The sequence below is a fragment of the Idiotropiscis lumnitzeri genome, chromosome 5, assembly GCF_059441095.1.
Source record: "Idiotropiscis lumnitzeri isolate Australia: NSW breed Sydney's pygmy pipehorse chromosome 5, RoL_Ilum_1.0, whole genome shotgun sequence".
In the NCBI taxonomy this organism is placed as follows: Eukaryota; Metazoa; Chordata; class Actinopteri; order Syngnathiformes; family Syngnathidae; genus Idiotropiscis; species Idiotropiscis lumnitzeri.
The window spans coordinates 28197269-28218292 of NC_142395.1; the positions used below are offsets into that span (position 1 = coordinate 28197269).

The window sequence follows — 21024 nt, forward strand, 5'->3', positions numbered from 1 at the left end:
CTCACGGTCGTTGTCGTGGATGATTTGGAAATTTTTGACAGAGGCCTGAGTGACTCTGCCGTGGAAGTTGAGCACATACGATTGTGTATCATCATTCCACACTGGAGTTTTGTTATGAAGTTCAATCACGCTCTCTGTGTTTTTGTTCTGCCACCTTGCCAGCAATGACTCATGGTCCTACAATAGAAAAAAGAATGCAACAGAGTCAGTCAACAAGCTCAGCTCAAAATACTAATTTGCATATTCTAAAGGTTGAAGTGATTAGCCCGTGTGGCTAATGAGAAACATACATTTCGTGGGCGAATTGACACTCTCTCATGGTCCATGTTCATTCCTGGGATGACAACACTCATTTTACGAGGTCCCTTAAATCCCAAGACATTGGTTTCCTGGGTTTCAAAAACAAAATGGAGAAACAATCATTTTTATATCATCTAATATCAATGTTGCAACACATTGATAACTTCCTCCGTCAAGTGGAAAAGAGATCGGGATTGTTTTGATGGCCTGTAGTTGCTCAGGCTACTTTTACACGATGTTCCCCACGGCCGCAATATCACTATTTTCCTGAAATGTACTGCTCGCTTGGTGGGAGTTTTAGAGATTACTTTTCTCCTCAGTCTTTTATTTTTTTATTTTTTTTACATGCTCTATTATGGTGTCATTGATGCGCTGGGGCTGCTGAGTAGTGATGGGAAAATGAAGCATCACATTTGCTTCATGAACCAGCTGCTGTATTTTTAAGTCCTCTAGATGGCACTGTTGGTTTAAATATTTATTGTGCTTTCAGCCCAATGTTGAACAGAGAGTGACATCTGGAGGAGTTCAAAAAATACTACAACTGGTTCATGAAGCACATTTGAAGCTTCATTTACACATCACTACTCCTGAGTCACAAAGCTGCACGAAGGCAGTGCTTTTCAAATAGGGAGCCGGCCCCCTCCTGGGGGGCTCGGTGCGATGTTGAGGGGGGCGTGTGTGACCCTGTGGATCATGCTTTTTTTCTGCCGTACTACAATAAAGTGTAATTGCACCTCCACTCCAGTAGTTGGCAGTGGCGCGCTCATTGCCTATTGTGCGCAGCAAGTATTAACTCTACGGTGTACGTATGTTTTGCAACAAAAATGCTATTATTTATAGTTACGGCGGAGAGTGGGCAGTGGTGGGGAGGGCGCAAATTTTTTTCTACTTGCTAAGGGGGCATAACATAAAATAATTGAGAAACACTGTACTAAGGAAACATGGATGCCAAGCAGCTTTGGAGCGAATTTGTGGCCCTAACAGTTGAATGAAGGCCCCTTGCCGTTCACAAATCTATCGTTTGGACCAAAACATGTAAAAGAGTCTGTTATTAACATACAGATTGCCGCCTCGTCAGATAATTATCCTTCTTTGTCTGTCACTCACCATTTTTAGTACGTATGTTGTAGGCAGCGAGTGTGCCAGGAATATATTTTTCCCGTCACACTATGGACTTCCTCCAAGGTTACGTATCCACTTATATACTGCCAGATTTAGTCACGTTCATCGTTTCACCATGGCTGACAAGGTTTTTCATGCGCACCGTGACCTTTGACAACAGTTTAAAATCGCACCGGGCATCGATTGCAATAATGGCCTGTCTGATGTTCGCCCGTCTTCCTCTGTCCAATTTTGTCCACAGTGGCTCTAAAAATGAGGCTGCAATGGCTAACAGCAAAATCGTACCCTTAGTTTGTCAACAAACATCCCGTCTTATGGCTAACTGTCACCTTATACCTTTCTAAAATTTAAACTTTGTCAAATAAAATGCTTTGGCTAAATGGGATCTGAACGCAAGTTATAGCGCACCAGAAGGGTTAAAAAAAAAAAAAAAAAAGGAGAGGCAAACGGAACTCACATAGCAAATGGCTGCGAGTTCTTGGCGCATATTGCTGTCTTCAAGGCTGGTGGTGGTCTTCATCGGGTTCAGACCACTGTCATATACCGTGAACTTGGTCCCCATGAGGTTTGATCTGCAACACAACAAAACAAGTCGGTTCCATTTTTGCTCCTTTAAAGAAATTTCATCTGAAGACTTGAAGACCTTTGCACTCCATCAACGAGAGGTATGAGATTCCCTATCAGACTTTTCACTTCATACGATGCCTGGCCCACCGATGTTTATTCATATTCTGCGTATCGAGCAGCGCAATATGACAAGCGAGCGCACAAGAGATCCATTTATCATCATCATCATGATGACATTGCGCGTGATGCCATAAAGTGCTTTATTCAAAGCATTCAGATTGAATGGCTACAAAGAGGACTGTATATTTCTATGCACTGTGGGGGTGAAGTGTCTTGTTGCCGCGACTGATGCTTTGACGCGCTGGTTTTTAAAAAGGACAGAATGTGGAAACGCAAAATGGAATGACCTTTAACCCAACTAATCTGGATAAGCATGATCATGACCAGCGTAATGCAGAACCAGCAAAAGAATTTCCGCCTGTGGTTTCCGATGGCTTTGTAACTCGCGATAGTTTACAAAGACCGGTTCTTCCTGCTTGAGGTACGTTTGACAGGATGAGAATCGTCTTCGAATGAAATGTCATAATGTTTCTATGAAGGAAGGGAATGACATTGTGTGATATCACATTATTTTGGGGGCGGAGCCAAATTCTTCCTCACTTCTGCAATGTAAAAACCTTGCAAGGCATCGGTCAGTCTTCACTCTTACTTAATCTTCAAATATTTAGTTGTTCCATTGACATAGTTGCGATAAATCCTCAAATATAAAAAGACAGAACGAAGCTTTCTGCAAATCGATTATTAACTCATTTGATCCCGTTTTCCCAAGAGGAAACACCCCAATCACATCCTTTTTTTCTGGATTTTGACTGATTTTGCAATGCCTACAGAATCTTGTGTTCTAAAGATATAAAAACATGGAGCTCTGATGCAAAAGGCTAAGACGTATAAATACGTCTTTGGGAGGCGGGGACTACAATTTTGAAAACGTACATGTCTTATGGATTGAATAAGTTAAATTAGTATTTCCAATTTCCACTTCTTTTAGCCAAATGGATGGACAAGGAGACGGAGACCACAATGGTCCAAATCGTAAGTACCGGATAAACGTGATTTCTATTTCTATTTGGTATACATCGTCACCTCCACGCTTGAATTGTCTTATAGGCCACCATATTCACATTCCGACAGAAGATCAACCGCCCAACGGAGACAATAATGACATGGAATTTATCTTCCTCTTGCATTTTATCATAAATCATCATATGAGGGTCTTCCGGCAAAACCAAATCGGCTTTGTCAATGAAAACATTGTCAATGTCCACATGGAAAACCACGCTGATCATATCAATCATATCATCGAAGAGAACGAAGAAAATGACGATGAATCGGACAACGATTTTGCATCTGAGGTTCAGATGGTGGCCATCCAGGAAGAAGAAGAAGAACCTCAGCCGGGACCTTCGAGAAACCGATGTCGGGATGACGCCGAACAGGAAGAGGAAACAAGAATTCGGAAACGTTCCAGGTGGTGGCACGAGTTTGACAACACTTCCGACAGCAGTGCCGATCTCGATAACGACGAAGAACCTCTACTTGGGAGAGCAGAGGGAAGGTCGACGGATCAAATGGATTCCGAAGATATCGAATCGCTTAAAAGTATCCACGAACTTGCTCAAAACTGCAGCGATCTGGCCGAGGAAGGCGACGCGTCCACAGAGAGCGAAGAGCTCTGCGGGCAAGACGCAAAGAAAAACTCGCTGCCTGGAACTTCGGGGACGTGCTCGAAAGAAAAACCCGGACACCACTTTGAGACTAAAGGCAAGAAATATTTCCAGTGGTGGCATGGAGTTGAAGATAACAGCTCGGACAGCAGCACTGACTTAGATGTCGAAGAAAATCCTCTGCAGGCTGGTTCTGAGCCAAAGTCCAGAGACAACTTGGAGTCAGTCGAAGAAAAGGGAGAGAACGATTTGAGATCGCAGGACGACGACTCATCCATGCCGAATTGTGTCCATCAGCTGGCACGGAGCATTCGAGATACCGATCTGACGGAGGAGGAGGCCGTAAGTTGTAGTGCACAAGAAACAGAAGAACAAACAGAACCGGGACCCGCAACGATGAGGTGAGGTTTGACATTCATTTATCGGAAGGGTTTGACGAGAACAGAAGCACTGACTTGGATTTTTTTTTCTCAAATGAACCTCTGCCTTGATGTATCTTGGAAAAGCTCAGGGAATTGAAAAGATGACAAATGTAAACGACTACTAAGTGGTCGTCTTGCTCACAGCTCCGGGAAGCTCATCATGCCCGAGGGAAGAGCTTCCACGGAGCTCGAAGCGACGGATGACCTGCCGCCGGCCGAGAGGTGGACAGAAAACAATGGCTAAGGAAGACAGAAACAAGAAACGGAGTTTTACTACGTCAGCTGAGTTCATGACGTTTGGTAAATGTGGCACTAGGTGGCGCTGTGGCCAAGACGTGACTTCAGACTGGGACTCGAATCATTTCCGATTAAAAAGAGGCCAGACCTGGAAGCTGTACGGCTACGACGATGTGGACTTTTGTGTTCGGGTTTTGACCTTTATCCATTGTCGACCAGCGTTTTACGTGTAAGTCACCTTTGCTAGCAATCTAATGGTTACTCACATTTTTTTTGTGATTTTAACGGTAGCCCTTTATCGGGCAGCAAAGCATATTTGCCAAGTGTTCCAAATGAATCCTGCACACTTCACAACGAGGCAGAATGATTTCAGTCGAGAACTATTCTGAGAATAAAAAAAAACAACTCCCATGTACAGTATATGACATGAGAATAATATATCCTTTTAGAGAAATATCACTAAAAGTGTCTTGTCTACGGTTGATATTTTGGAATATTTATTGAATTGTTCTCTTCTTGCTGGGGGGGAGGGGTGTAACAGAAAATAATTGAGGGACACAGCCATAACGTAATGTACATACATATCGGCAAAATCTGTTGTGTGCTGACTTTGAATGTGATTAGTTAGTTCTGAACAAAGCCACATCATGCTTTTAGCGACGACGATATGATAACACGTGGCAGATTTACCTCAGTTTACCTATGAAGCTTTCGCCACCTCGGGACAGATCAGTGGGATCAATGGAGATGAGGTAATTGGAAGTTTTACTCTTTTTTCTCTTTCTGCCTGCTAGCAGAAACACCTGGAACAAAATAAAGTTTAGAAAGTCACTTATAAAAAAAAAAAAAATAGGCGAGTCATTTTCAGATGATAATTTTTCACGCAAGCTCATCCTCACCTTCTTGCCATCCTCTCGCTCCAAGTGAAGATAGTAGGTGGGATACATGCCTCTGTCCATGCCTTTTTTATCTCTGGTGATTCTGCACTTCACCCGGACTCCCTGCGGTGCGGGTCGCAACGAAAACTCTTCAAGGTCTTCCACATCGATGGCAGGTTCTGTGACCGGTGGCGTTGGTGCGGATGCGACCTCCTGTCGGGGGGACGTCAAGGAACACAAGTGGGAGAAATTATTTAGTATAATATTCTTATTAACACAGAGAAAATTATGATTGGATCAGATGTCACAACTAGGCTGCAGTCATATAAAATTTTTGTCGTAGAATTTATGCCTGAGATTTTTTTGTGCTGTCTGCATGAGTTTCTTCGGATTATGTTTAAAAAAAAAAAGTTGCTCTAGAGTTTGTGATTATCGAGACATCGATGCTAGTTTTGTTAACCCATTTGGGGAATTCTGCAATTTTTTAGCATTAGGTGGAATTTTGTGAGACAAAGCTAATAAAAAAATAGCATACTTCTCCTTATATCACGTTTATTTTTAAAGTGATTGATTGATTGATTGAACATATAAACACGTTACAAGATAACAAAATTTGAAAGAAGGAAAGAGAAAGACGTACAACACTTATCTAGTACTATTTCGTGATGGGTAAATGAAGCTTCAAATTTGCTTCATGAATCAGTTGTAGTATTTTTGGACTCCTCTAGATGGCGCTCTCTGTTCAACATTGGGCTGAAATTGCCATTTTTAAACCCTTTATTTAAACCAACAGTGCCATCTACAGGACGCAAAAATATGACAACTGGTTCATGAAGCAAATTTGAAGCTTCATTTTTCCATCACTAGTGAGAGTTTCTGCAATCAAAAGCAAAGATTTTTCCTTCAAACTCTTCAAAAAAAAAACAACACAAATAAAGCAGCAACACTTCAGTGTCCCAAAAGGTACTTTTACCTTGCATGACTTCTTGCTGGTGGCGGAGCCCGGTCTTGTGTTGTTGTTGAGCTGCGAGGAAGTGGAGCTAATTTCATCGTCATCGTCTTCTTCCTCATCAAAGTTCATACTGCTTGATATGCCTTCGCACAACAACATAAAAATACTTTGTGGATGCCAATTTTCCAAACAGCATTTCCAGCAAGTTTGTTGCAAATGACAAACTGCACCTTTTTTGAGCATGGTCACCCGTAGGTCTTGCTTGCTCTGTGACGGAGTGCGGCTCATGACCGGCTCGCCCTCGCCATCCTCTGACGAGGGGTGGCCGACTGTTAAGATTTGGATTTGACCGTCCTCTGACTGGCCGGCTAGACTGTCCATCCCTGCTGAGCCACAAAAAAAAACAACAACAAAATGCACCTGAACACGGGTGTTACATCGCTCTGATAAAAATGCTCACACTTCACTGCAGAGGTGAGGGACTCGAGTCACATGACTTGACTCAAGTGAGATGTAACAAATATTGCCAGTTTGAACATCAACAACTTCTGTCATCACCTCTGTCGCCGACAATCTTTATGAATAAGGCCCCACGGTTGAGGCCGGATGGGTAGTGATGGGAAAATGAAGCTTCAAATTTGCTTCATGAACCCGCTGTTGTATTTTTGAGTCCTCTAGATGGCACTGTTGGGTTAAATAAAGGCTTTCAAATATGGCAATTCAGTGTGCTTTCAGCTCAATGTTGAACAGAGAGTGCCATCTAGAGGAGGCCAAAAAGACTACAACTGGTTCATGAAGCAGATTTGAAGCTTCATTTACCCATCACTCCATATAACACTGTAGGGTCATAAAAAACCTAATTAATATATTTTAAAAAACTATATATATATATATATATATATATATAATTTTTTTTTTTTTTTTTTTTTTTCCTAACTGCAACAAGTTTGGAAATAAACTATTTTAACAGCTATTTTTAGAATATAATATTACATCACTCTACTAACAAATTTGAATGAATTTGAATTTGACTGTACTGAGGGCATGTGAAGCCCAAATTTGACCTAACTTGATTTTTAAATTATTTCCCAAAGTCAAAGTTTTTCTCTGTGTTGTGCATCGTTGGCTTGGCCCGTCCTGTCACGTCAACAAGTTTGTCGAAATTGTGTCTGTGTCTGTTTGCCATCGGGCTGACCTTTGTGCTTCCCTCTCCTCTCCTTCTTGTCACTTCCTGTCTGAGGAGTGGAGCTGGCCGACGCTCTGCCCTTTTTCGCCGAGCGAGGCGGCTGCGGGTCGGCTTTCACTTTCACCTCCTCTTGCTTGGCTTCTTGCACTAAACGCAGACGAACACAAAGACACATAAAGAACTCTCGGGCAGTCAGAAATCAATCGAAAAAGAACACCAGACATATACTAAGCAGCTTTAGGTGGACTTGCACAATCTAATGAGTTGCAATTGAAATTTCGCCGTGCTCATTAGGTTGTCAAGGTGTACCGAAAAGCGAAGCCATTCAGATGCATTATGTCTATTATGTAAATTAATCGAGAGGGAAGAGCGTGCGAATAAATGAAAGATTTCACAAAAAAAGTGACTTGGATGTCATAAGAGTCTGACTTTGCAGAGTGCAGATAAGGATATGATTTCCTTTCTCTGCTGAATATTAACCTGCCGTGTGGCATTTTGCCAATGTACTTTTTTTTCCCAGACTCGACAGGATGAGTGACAGCGCATGAACGTGAACTCAAAGGCTCTCAGAGGTGAAAATTGGATTTGTGCTTTGATTTCTCTGTGTAGGCACACAGAGTTTCACTGCAGGAAGTCCATCCAAAGAACATTTTTAGTCTCATTTGAGCCAAATTGTTTAGTGAAGGAAAGTTGAAACACACTTAGAGGGAAAAAAAAAAAACAGAGAAAACAAAATAGAAGACTTCAATGCGCTTTCGAAATAATCTGAAAGGTACTTGTCCTCGAGGGAGGACAATCTTTATGAATAAGCGATGGGAAAATGAAGTTTCAAATTTGCCTCATGAACCAGCTGTTGTATTTTTAAGTCCTCTAGATGGCACTGTTGCTTTAAATAAAAGGTTTAAAAAAATGGCAATTCAGTTTGCCTTCAGTCCAACGTTGAACAGAGAGTGCCACCTAGAGGAGGCCAAAAATACTACAAGTGGTTCATTTGAAGCTTCATTTACCCATCACTACCCCGAGTTACTTAAACTCCTCCACTTGAGGCAGGGTCTCATCCCCGACCTGTAGAGGGCACTCCGTCCTTTTCTGACTGAGTTTCATGAAAATGAAGTGGAGGTATTTTGCGCATGTGCTTGTAATTTGAACGGGATCCAACTAACCATGATAGATGGTGCTGCTGTTACTGCTGAGGTAGGATTCCACCAAAGGAGCCTGCTCCTCACTCTGTTTGGTGCGGCGGGTGCGAGATCGTCCATCCACGTTGGACTGGACCATCAGGGGTTCTTGACGCTTCTTCTTCTGCTTTTGCTCAAGGAGCACTCGCTGCACATGAAGCCAAATGGCCACAGATTTATGGAGCTTCGACGCAAGCGACAGCACGGAATACATTTTTTAGACGGATGACACATGGATAGAAGTGCGTTCACGTGAGCCGTTCATCTGGACTGTCGCCGACATCTTCCCGTCAGAGTTCATCAAATATTCAAAGATTCTATTAATGGAGGGTTCAGTGAGGAACGTGAGCTCCAAGCGTGTTGTCATTGTCAGCTTGGCTGTGCGCCCTTAATTTATGGAAGACGACATTTACTTGCCGAATAGAGTGGGGTGTGAATTACACACTAAAGGCAATTATTTCCGTAGCATATTTCATACGCAAGGCGACTCAATGTGTATCATACAAGCAAAGAAACAACGCTGACAAGCATTTACAAACATAACAGTTTGCAAATTTCAAACGCAAAGCAGAGAAAACAAAAATGACGAAAAGAACGGACATTGACACAATTTAAACACATTAACATAAAACTGTAAAAAACAGTTAAAAGTAAAAAAATGAGTGGAGATTTTTAAAATAACTAAAATTAAAAACTGTATAAAGAGTATCGAGGGGGAATAAAAAACATTTTTGTAGTCGCGCGTGTGCCTCGAGGTGAAAAAGCAAACAGGCAGCGTACTGCTGATTGGCTGCTGACCACTGCACCAGAAACCAATCAGATGGTGCGGTGGGCGGGCTAATCTGCTTCTGCAGGCGGGGCCACCAGCACAGCAAAGAGAGAGAAAATTGTGCTGCAGCGAGACAAAATAAACCAGCTTTTAATTTATCGGCCTTGAATGTTATTAAAAAGGCCGATGCCGATGATCGTCAAAATGTCAAATAATCGTTCTATCACTACCTTGTAACATAGAATGCGTAACTATTTTATTTATTTATTTTTTAAACCAAATCCCTGCGATCATAGACTTTGTTCGAGGCTGAGAGTCGAAAACAGATCAGCCATAAGGAGCTTTCATCTGTCAGTGGAACGCCGCAGAGACCAGCTGACCTTTTGTGGCCCCACGCCGGCACTGCAGGAGGTGGTGTCAGGATAAAAGCATGTCAACAAGTTCCTCCATTGCAGTGATTCCTAACCAGGGTGCCGCAGCACCCCAGTGTGCCCGCGACACATCACAAATGGAGGTAAAGTATCCAGTTTCAATTCTTATGTTAGAAAATGATTTGTTATTAATTAAAAAATATCTTGGTTCATCTTTCAAGGCCGGGGATAGGCAACTGGTGGCCTGCGTGAATTGAATAAATGAAATGAGTTCTGCCACTTAATGTTATTTGTTTGTTGTTCAGCAGTTTTGTGCCATCCTTGAATCATATTTTGTGAGACATTTATACGGAAAAAAAATCACAGTATGTGACTATTTTTCGTTATTCAAATACTTTGTTGTTGAAGGTTGTTTTTTTTTTTATAGAGTTGAATTGAACATGTGGTATTGTAAGATTTCGGTTTAAATTCAAAACTCAACTCAACAACGGACGTATGCACTTGTCTATCTTGCATCGCAGATTCAATTCAATGTTCTTCCACTAGATGGCGCTGTGTATCCATCTGTTGCCATTCATACAAAACAATGAAAAGAAGTCCTGGCTTTCTATGAGTGAGTCAGCATTATTTTCAATTAAACAGGCCCTGATTTCACACTGAGTAAATCCATTTGAGAGTAAATTGAGACCAGATTAAATTCATGAATTTTTTTCTTCAGTGATTATTTTATATTTCTAAAAATATTTACCTGCCGGTCAAGCTTCTGCTGTCTGAGGTTGGTGCCCTCGTCATCTAAAGTGCTGCAAAGAGAAAATACAAGAACATTTATTTGGGATGACATGAATTCATGTACTTAAAGAGTCGAATGTTAAATCCGTAAAAGCCAGCGGTGCTCCGTTCCAGATTCAATGATGGCAAACACTCCACCTTATACTGAGCTGATCTAAAATCTTGGCTCATTCCCTACGCTAGGTCGCCATGGCAACAAGTGCTGCCCCAGAATAAGTTCAGTTGAGAGGATGACATCCAACCCTATTGATAGGGAGACTGCTGACCAGTCAGACAAATGAAAAAGTATCGGCGTCAGACAAACTTATTTTGGCACGTCGTTCATTCATTCATGTTCTGTGCCACTTTGGAATGTGCAGCCTAAGAAAACCCACACGAGCGCGGACAGAACACGCAAACACGACACAGAGCGATACAAGCTCCTTTTTTGACGGTGAGGTAGACTTAAAGCGAGGCGCTAACTGCGTCACGCAGCATCGCCGTTCGTCATCTTCTAATGAAAATGTGTTTTATCACTCACTGAAAAAGAGTTCACCGTCATTACGATTTTCTATTCACATCCTCCAGTCATTGAAAGTTTCATTTTCCAACTGGAAGTCCTTTCATGGACGGGTTCATCCTTGAGCATACCGAGCGACGGGGTGGACGATGTGGTCCACGGTTAACTCTTGTGATGTGTAAATGAAGCTTCAAATCTGCTTCATGAAGCAGTTGTCGTATTTTTGGACTCCTGTAGATGGCAGTCTCTCTTCAACATTGGGCTGAAAGCACAGTGAATTGCCATTTTTTAAAGCCTTTATTTAAAGCAACAGTGTCATCTAGAGGACTCAAAAAATACAGCAGCTGGTTCATGAAGCAAATTTTAAGCTTCATTTTCCTGGTTTTGTGTAACCTGCCTGGCAACACGAGCTATCTGAATTCGGATTGGCTAAAAACTCTAACCTAAAAAAAAAACAAAAAAAACTAGGCTATAATATCACATCAATATATTCGGCCAGCAGAGAAGGCCTTGACCTACACAATGACAATCCACAATTTGAACCTAAACGAAAACGACAACTATTGGGAAGATATGGACCGCAGCATCTGTCAAAAAGAGAATACGTCATTTTGACTCCCACGGTGTCTCGCTCACATTGCAACCGAGAGAATCTGCTGCTGATGAGATTTCTGCCGATTCCAAGTCAGCGCAGCAATGACTCCGACGGGCTGGGCACACAAGAGGCTGCACAATGTCAAGCGCATATCTGATTTGCCGTCATTAAAAGCATTTTGCCAGTTTTGCCTCGCTGAGCAGAGTGTTCTTCGGAACACGACTGGGTAATATCCCCGTCCTCTACAAACAGTCGTATTGACTTTAAGCTTATCTGACTTGACGTAATGTCATTGGTCCGAGCAAATGTTTAAAGGTCAGCGTAGCGAATGAGATTCTCAATGATTTCCAAGACGGGAGGAACAAAAATGTTTTTTTTTTTCTTTTGTTTTTTTATAAAGCATATGGCAGCAAGTGGAGAATAATTTTATCAAAAGGGAAAAAAGTGTTCAGTTATTTTTTTTTTTTGGGGGGGGGGTTTTGGATTATTAAATTACTGTAAATTCTACAGAGAACAATTTTTATGTATAAGCTCCTGTTTTTCTAATGTTTTCTACTTTTTGCTTCAAGACAAACCAAGATATTATTCATATTATGTCTCTTATTTTTTTTTGCACAGCATTTGGCGTTTTCTTTTTTTTTGTTTTGTTTTTTGCTGTTGTTGTTGCCCCCTCACTAATCCCCACTTCATATTTCCTGAGCTTTGAAAATCAACGATGACAGACTGGCTGATTGTTCCTTCAAGTCGCGAGGCTGGCCATCTGAAAAGAGAAAACATCAATGGCTTGTAATTAGCGGCCAATGAGGTTCTCTTCCAGAAGAGCGCTGAAGGAAGATGAACAATAGAAAGCGACGACGTCGCGAAGGGATATTCAGAGATTTGGATACGACTGAATCAAAATTTAAATTTCAATTTGATGCAGCTCCGTCAAGAGAATTGAGAAAGAAGCTGATTTACTCACCGGCCACTGTCGCTGGAAACATGTTTGTTTTTTTGGGGTTTTTTTTCTTTATCGAAAGAAAAATATGAACCCTGACATGAGTAGGAGTGACGGAAATTCTTTATATACTTGACGATGCCGCATTTTGATATGAAATGTCATGCCAGCGGACTCAAGTCAAAGTCACGAAGCTATTTGCATGTCGCAGGTGTGCTGGCCGTCTGCCGACACAAACGAGGGGGCCGTCAAGGCCGTATCTCGCAGGTTTGCGAGCGTGTGCGCGCTTTTCCAAATGTTGTTTTTCCGTCGGGGTTCGTTCAAGGTCCCAAACAGTCACAGTGACGTGCGCCAAAAATTTTAACGATCACAGACGTTTTTTTACGTCGCAATGAAACAGGTTGAAAATTTCCTGCCAAGTGATCATTTGCAACCTTGAACAAAAATAAATAAATAAATCAACATGAAGCAAATTTGAAGCTTCATTTTCCCATCACTACTGTTCTAATTGCTTTCTTTGATTTTTGAATACGATCTAAATCGAGTCACCTTTACAGGATTTTTTCTTTTAAATTCTCAAAATTTGTTATAACATTGTTATAAAGTTGTTATAAAAGCTAGTTATAAGCAGCACACTCCAGCAGTGTTGGTTTGCAAGGTCCAGTGGTAACTTAAGCAGGGTGTTTTGTTCTGCAATGATGTGCTAAAGATGTAAAGCTAATACGGAACAGTGTTTGAATTATTTTTTTTTAATTTAATAAAACTGAATTAACTGAGTTAAAATATTTATCGAGTGATTTATTTTTTTTTTCAAAATTAATCTTGAGTTAACGCTTTCATTTTGACACTTTAAAAATGTGGATGCAGTATTTATTTTTCTCCTTGTCAAGTGGAGCAGTGCTCAAACACATTCACGGGCTCCAGTGGAACAAGAATGACCTTTCGGATCATCATTTTTTTTTTTTGTTTTCCATGTTCACAACTGATCTGTTCCGCTCTCGACTGAGTTCCATCCCAGTTATCGCTATCGCTCTGCTTAATATAACAATAATGCTGAAAAGGCATCTCGTCATGAGTCACGAACAATTATATTCCAATCATTCCCTCGGCAGGTTGAGGTGTTAAAAATGGCAGCGGAGTGTCGAGCGGGGAATCGCGGCGCTGTCCCTTCTCATGTGACGGTTGAGGCCCACACGGACGCAATAAAATACGGATTTGCCTCCTACTCGGAGTGAAACGTACCGACAAACAAAGTCCTCCACCTTTGCAATCAGTTATTAAGTGTGTGAATAGGCATTAAACGGGAAGGTAATGACTCAAAGAGAGAGCTGTTCCCATGGAAGTCCAACAACTCATTATGTTAGAGAGTCTTGTTCGACAACCCACAGATGGTGAACGGTGGAGGGGGCCTGTGTAATCTCTCAAGGTACCCAAATTAGCTTTCCGGGTCCCTTGATAATAATAATAATAATAATTATTATTATTATTATTATTATTATTAATTACTTAATTTATATATATATATATATATATATATATTAGAGATGGGGATTCAAATGATGTATTATTAATAATTTATAGGGTTTATAAAAAGATCAGTCATTATCATGAGGTACTTTAATGCTGTTTTTTTCCGTTTCCCATTTGAACAGGACTTACTCGAAAGCTGAGAGAAACGGAAAAAAAAAATCAAGCATAACCTTCAATATCTTTTTCTTTTCTTTTGTGCAATTGAAGTACTTCACTTAATTGATTAACAACTTTTTTATGCCATTGAGTCCTTATTTTCGCATGGATGTGAATACTATTGATTTAAATAAATGAAGCATCTGTAGTATTTTTTGGACTTCTCAAGATGGCACTCTCTGTTCAACATTGAGCTGAAAGCACAATGAATTGCCATTTTTTTAAAGCCTTTATTTAAAGCAACAGTGCCCTCTAGAGGACTCCAAAATACAACATCTGGTTCATGAAGCCAATTTGAAGCTTCATTTTCCCATCACTACGAACAACCAAACCTCCGCTGCAACCAAAATTTGTGATCAATTTTATGACCTATGAGCTGCAAGTCCAGCGTTGTTGATCTCATACATAGTCGCGTGACGCATTTGCGTCCGAGACCTGAAAGCACTGATGCCTTCGAGCCTGATGAAAAAGAATTGACATATGCCATTCACACCCACCAGTCTGTACAAGGCGCTAATGATGCGGTGCCCCTGACACTGCGCCAAAAACACACGAAGAAAACTCTTGAAATAGCACAGTCAGGCGTGTGACACAAGTTTATTTACACTTCTCCGTTTCATAAATGAATGAAATAATTAGAAAAGAATCGAAAACGATGCCGGATTCAACACAGGAATCGACCCGAGAACCTCCACAAAACACGACTTCAAGTCTTTTTCAATCACTCCTCTGATGTTTCCTGATGCCCTAGTTACGTTACAACGACGGAGAGGGGTGGGGGGTTTCCAGAGAATCTAACAGTCACCACCAGTGAGGTGTTGGAGCTCTGTATGTGTTTGTGTGACATTTCCAGCAAATCAGCACACTGCCGTCTGTATTTCTAATGAGATGAGCGATGGAGCCGTCTCGGCAGCCCATGGATTTTTAATGAGAGCCACGCGAGATGCGACAAACTGTTTATTGTGAAACCGACGACCTCTATGCCACCCCCCCTCTCGCTTTCTCACTTTGCTTTGTTTAATTTTAGACGTGGGAAATGCCAAACTTGTTTAACGTTCTTCTGACTCTCCTCTTTCTTTCTGCATGTTCTGACAGTTAATCATGAAGGATGAGCATTCCAAAATGTGTCACCTCCTTTAAAGAAACATTATTCTAAAAAGTCCATTTTCAGATAAGTTTAGGTAGTGATGGGTAAATGAAGCTTCAAATCTGCTTCATGAAGCAGTTGTAGTACTTTTGGACTCCTGTAGATGGCACACTGCCATTTTTTAAAACCTTTATTTAAAGCAACAGTGCCATCTAGAGGACTCAAAAATACAACAACTGCTTCATGAAGCGAATTTGAAGCTTCATTTTCACAAGCTTCTGAATATGTCTTTGTCAACTCCGGTCAGGCTTACTTTGATCAATCGCTCTTGATAAATGTACGGAGCAACTTCTCCTCTTGAACCCCGATCCTTATGTCAAAAGTTATTTTACCCATCCAGCGACCACCAACAGTTTCTAGAAATGTTGCCTAAAATAATTAATATTACAGTAGACAATGTCCAAAATGGCGGCCAGTACGGCATCAACTCAAGAATATTTTAATTGATTAATCTGTCGATTATTTTGTCGATTAATCGTATTTTTTTTTCAAAATGTGTTTTCATTCACATTCTACTAATACAGGTCATTATTTCAAATTGGCAGTGCAGAAAAGACACAAATGTAAGAATGAATCAATTAAGTTACAGGTGAAATACGTAACGAATGTCAAGAAAATCTGCAAAAATGTTCCTTGTTATTTAAAAAAGTAATAGCTGATTTTTGTAAATGGTTGCAAAAGTCTTCTTTTAACATAATAAACACAAATTTGCTTTAATTAAGGAATACAGAAATCTGACAATATTTACTGTTAACCTTAACAACTTCTAAACAAAAAATCATTATTAATTCATTTGATAATTGATTAATCTGCGATTAATCGTTACACCTGTCGTGACAAGCTTCACCTCTTCAATCCGCCCAAACCCAATCCTCAATCCCAGTCTGCTGGGTCAAAATAACAAACTCAGCCTTGAGTAAAAGTAACCCAATCGGATCCAAAAACGGGTTCGGAAAATAACCCAACATTTTTCAGCGTGAACTCACTCACAAGATTGTGCAAGTGTACCTAATGTTGTGTCTCTGAATGGGTTCAATCATTCTTCCCCAAATGACTCCAGCGATGCAAACCAGATTAAAATCACGACTGCACACACGCACACACACACGCCTGCACACCGGCCCAAAAAATTAATCCCCGATGCCACTTTTGTTACAGTACCTGTAGGGAATCCAGTCGGAGGTGTGCTTGGAGCTCATTCTGTCTCAATCACCCCGACTGCAAGGCTGGCGGCCTGCAACAGCACCACAGCAAAGTGGCTAAGTGGTCTGAGGACTGGATTCAAACGGCGAGAGCCCACATTGCCCGATCATCACTGCTCCTCGTATCCACCCCCCCACCACCCCCCAAGTCTTCGCTTGTACGTCTTCTCGCCGCGGGACGTCGGATGACTACCAATCCACGCCGGCAGCCGCTTCTCATCAAGTGTTGTGCGCCGTGCGCATGAAATTAGCCGTTTTCTTGTCCTCCGGTGGATGTGTGTGTGTGTGTGTGTCCCGTGTATGTGCTTCCTGTGAATGCCTCTCCTCTTCTCTGCTCACATCCACCGCCTCTGCTCTTGACTGGATCTAAATCTCCCTCCGTTTCTTGCCCTTTAAATCCCCCCCCCTCCCTTTTTTGTCACTCTCTCCCCAATCCAGCTCTCTCGTGCAGCATCACCAACAGCAGCATCCAAGTCTCAAGCTTTCAGTGTGTGTGTGTGTGGGGGGGGGGGGGGGGGGGGGGAAATGGAGAATCCCTCTCTTTTCTAACATCCTTCACATTCTTTTTTTTTTTTTTTTTTATTCAATTTCACCCTGATTGCAAATCAAATGAATCTGACGTGTTTTCTGGAATCATTTAATTATTCTCCCAGAGTACGAGGCCATTAGCATTTGACTGCGATGACTCGTGTTCGCAGGCTTTTAATTCAACACTCTCCACAAGCAGACAAACAAAGGCACCCAGTGATGGTGGCTGGGGGCTCACCCGCATCTGCTTCCGCCCGCCGTCTGACGCCCCGCACTGTCACACATCACTCACTGTGTTCCCCGGCCAAATGCGGAGTCCATCTATAGACAGTTAACGCAGGCGGCTTCCTCGGGAGCGCGACCGCTTCACAAGGGCTCCATTCAAGGCGTCCTCATCAACGGGCGCATACGTCACGTGGATGTGTGAGCTCAGCTATGAGGTGAAATGACCTGAGAGGTCGAATTTTTTTTTTATGTGGTGAAGACAGCCACGTAGTGACGGGATAATGAAGCTTCAAATTTGCTTCATGAACCCGTTGCTATATTCTTGAGTCCTCTAGGTGGCACTGATGGTTTAAATAAAGGCTTTAAAATGAGCAATTCAGTGTGCTTTCAGCACAATGTTGAACAGAGAGCGCCATCTAGAGGAGTCCAAAATTACTACAACTGCTTCATGAAGCAGATTTAAAGCTTCACCGCTACTTGAAGATCACTATTTAACTAGAAAAAAAAAACCTGGAATCGTGGAATGAATGGAATAATATTGAATCATTTTGAGTGAGAATGGTGAAAAATTTACAAATAATCATAACAATTATTTTTAATGAAATTCAGAATACCACACTGAATAATAAATATTATAATGATAAATAATAATAAATAAATAATGAATGAACTATTCGATAAATTAACCAACAATAAATCCAATCAAAATACAATTTCTCCCGATTTTTTTTTTTTTTTGTAGATTTGGCGCAGAAAATTCACTTGGATTTGAGGATGAACAGATTGGAATTTGGTGTTTTAAGCACAAGGTCAAAGAGGTGAAGGAAGAAGATGAGCGGATTTGGCACACATCGCCACAAGGATTTTAGGATAAACTTGACCGTGACATCACAGTGTCGTGCAGTCTGGCCGTACTGTAAATCTCTCGCTTACATGCTCCCGCTGGTCATTTTATTAGGAACCGTACATCAGCACAATAAAATAACATCCCAACAAAAGAATGATTTTAAATACAGAAAATAGTCAACTGCTGTCATACAGAAAATATTTCTGTGAGTATTTTTACTATTGCTTGTCTACATGTGCCGATTCACTATTTGTGTTCAAATACCCATTGGCGTATAACATTAAGCCGTTCGTTAGGCCGTCTTCCCTTCAAATAAGACTCTCTTTTTTAATTGAAGGCTCCACCAAACAAGAGTCCAACCGCCTCGATTCAACCTCTACATTGACCTCAATCATTCCCGCTGAATGTGCAAAGTGTGAATTGTTGCCTGGCTTTGTGTGCCCCGTGATTGACTGACGACAGGGTGTAATCTGTCTTTTGCCCACAGTCCAGCTTCCTTGTGACCCTGAACAGCAGTAGAAAACGGATGAATGGCTTTTTATTGCTTATTCATTTGCAGCCTTTCCCAAATTTAGGGGAGGGATCCGACAAAGGTCCCAGAAAGTGATTGTTCTTTTTCGGCTATTTTATTGTTCATCAAAAGCGAAGGTCTTTTTGACTGTTTGTAATAAATAATTCTTCTAGAAATGTCAGATTTGCTTTTTTGTTTTAGTCTGATGGATGAACCAAATTTGGGTCATAAACTGAAACATTATAGAGAATAGTGATAGAGCCATTATCAGCCGGGCCGATTATCCGGGCCGATATTTGGCATTTTGCCGATAGTATCTGCCTTTTTTTTTTTTTAACTTTCAAGGCTGTTAAATGGAAAGCTAGTATATTTTTGGCTTTCTTCTCTCTCTCTTTGCTGTGCTGGTGACCCTGCCGACAGAAGCAGATTGGCCCGCCTACAGCACCATCTGATTGGTTCTTTGTGCAGTGGGTAGCAGCCAATCAGCAGTAAACTGCCTGTTTGCTTTTTCACTTTGAGTCGCTCACAACAGACTTTGCGGAAATTTGAAGAAATGTCAGTCTACTACAACTCACCACAAAAACGATTTGCTGTCGTAAACTTGAAAGAGATGTTTGTTTTCATTGAACTCTAAGACATGCAGGTGATCCTAGGAGCGCCGAGCATTTTTTGTTTGACTTTTAAAAAAATGTTCAATTAAAATTAAAGTCTAAAAAAGCTTTAATGTGGTGTAAATCACTAAAGTTGTCTCATAAACATGCGCTTAAAGGCATTTAAACTAAGTCAAGTTTTGGAGTTTTTATTTTCGCAAATTTTGACACCATTTTAACCCTTTTTTAACAAATTAATATCAGTTTCAAATATCGGATATCGGCTATTAATAATCGGTATCGGCCCTCGGTATCGGTTTTGGTAACCTCACCTCATCGCAGAAAAAAATTTTTTTTTAAATGAAAGCCAACAAAAGCATTACCACAAAATCTCTGTGTTTGAGAGAGACTATCATTTCATTTTTTTCAGGTTTGGCGGGCCGGCTTAAAACATTTAACGGGCCGCATGTGGCCCCCGGGCCGTAGTTTGCCCACACCTGTTCTAGATCCTCAACAGTGTTTGAAGACGAATCGCCTATCAGATCCACAAGTGTCCTCAAATGACCAAATCCTAGACGGATGATTTTGCATCTCGAGTCTGAGCTGCTGGGATGAAAGCGGCGCTAAATGGAACAAGCCACTCAGCGCAGGAATGCTCCTGAGCACAAAAAGCACACCGCTGAATATTTGATAGTGGAGAGCAGGACTTTGAAGTGTGACTTTGAAGACTCCATTCGGTCACGAGGGACTTGGGTGAAGATAAGAATATATTCATCCTGCTTCCTTCCTACTCGACTCCATTTTCAAAGTACAAAACTCGTCCCACTGGCCTTACAGGAAGTGCGGCAGCAGCGCACAGACACCGATAAGGTCTCTTTTGCTCAATTCTATTTATCCAGTCCAGAATTTTTACATTTAGTGTCCGCAGGCGCTGGACTGTTAGTAATAACAGAGCAACAGTAGCGGTAATTATGGTCGATTCGCTGAGGGCGCATGCAATGTGAAAATGGATCTCTGGCTTTTGTCTGGTTGTGTCAATCAGGCTGAAATTTTGCGGCAGAGCACACAAGCTCGGTCGGAGATCTGATTATTTCGTTCCAACGTGGAATGGATGTGTTGGTTTTTTTGTTTTGTTTTTTTTAGCTAAAAAGTAGTCAGAAGGTTCTGGAACATTCTCTCGTCAGGCTCCTGTAGTGATTGGGAAAATGAAGCTTCAAATTTGCTTCATGAACGAGTTGTTGTATTTTTGGAATCCTCTAGATGGCACTGTTGTTTAAATAAAGGGTTTTAAAAATGGCAATTCATTTAATTTTGGATTTCATTTTGTACTTAACTCAAGTATAACGTACATTGACTCCTTTATTTGAAAGTAAGCTTCAACAAATTTTTTTAGACGACTAAATGCCACAACACAATTGCGATTATTTTTTTCCTTTGCATCCCAGACTGGAAATAAACACAACAATTATGTTTGCTGGTCTCATCTAATGAAATGGATTAACAAAAAAAAAAAAAAGCTCAGAATGTCACAGGGGATCATCAAAGTCATATCAAAGATATTTTCACACAAAAGTAAAAAGATGAAATGTATTCTTCCCACCCACTGTCAATACATAGTCAGTTGGAAGTAGTCTCAAACGTCGGCATGAATCAAAATGATGTCATATCTTACACAGGAGACTGGAGGCGGGCTCGGAGAACTTGTCGGCAATACGGAGATGAAAGCTAATTAAGCCCCGTTGGCATCATCTTTCGATAATGA

At 41.2% G+C, this 21024-nt stretch overlaps 2 protein-coding genes across 4 annotated transcripts in view; one reads left to right on the top strand and one right to left on the bottom strand.

The window, feature by feature from the left end:
- The window catches only part of tub (TUB bipartite transcription factor), a 41733-nt gene that overhangs the window by 3335 nt on the left and 17374 nt on the right, over positions 1 to 21024 (bottom strand). Inside the window, exons 1-11 of one of the 3 annotated variants that reach the window (XM_088296239.1) lie at positions 16521 to 16921; positions 10455 to 10506; positions 8552 to 8714; positions 7398 to 7535; positions 6433 to 6588; positions 6224 to 6345; positions 5272 to 5463; positions 5063 to 5175; positions 1880 to 1994; positions 291 to 389; positions 6 to 177 (exon numbers count right to left, since the gene is read on the bottom strand). In XM_088296239.1, the coding sequence (XP_088152365.1) occupies positions 6 to 177; positions 291 to 389; positions 1880 to 1994; positions 5063 to 5175; positions 5272 to 5463; positions 6224 to 6345; positions 6433 to 6588; positions 7398 to 7535; positions 8552 to 8714; positions 10455 to 10506; positions 16521 to 16558 (1360 nt within the window). In that variant the 5' untranslated portion in view covers positions 16559 to 16921. Of the gene's footprint in view, positions 1 to 5; positions 178 to 290; positions 390 to 1879; positions 1995 to 5062; positions 5176 to 5271; positions 5464 to 6223; positions 6346 to 6432; positions 6589 to 7397; positions 7536 to 8551; positions 8715 to 10454; positions 10507 to 16520; positions 16922 to 21024 lie in introns of those variants that run through there. The other 2 variants (XM_088296237.1, XM_088296238.1) reach the window with 2 other exon arrangements.
- On the top strand, positions 3042 to 4379 carry LOC148337560 (uncharacterized). The gene is made up of 3 exons (XM_088297277.1): positions 3042 to 3081; positions 3157 to 4114; positions 4280 to 4379. Exons 1-3 carry the CDS (start codon positions 3042 to 3044, stop codon positions 4377 to 4379), a joined length of 1098 nt encoding a protein of 365 aa, XP_088153403.1.

Bases quoted from the DNA above. Each gene is read 5' to 3' on its own strand.
- LOC148337560 (XM_088297277.1), top strand. From the start codon at position 3,042: ATGGATGGACAAGGAGACGGAGACCACAATGGTCCAAATC. The intron at 3,082-3,156 runs GTAAGTACCGGA...ATTGTCTTATAG, and splicing joins AGACCACAATGGTCCAAATC to GCCACCATATTCACATTCCG. The intron at 4,115-4,279 runs GTGAGGTTTGAC...TCTTGCTCACAG, and splicing joins CCGGGACCCGCAACGATGAG to CTCCGGGAAGCTCATCATGC.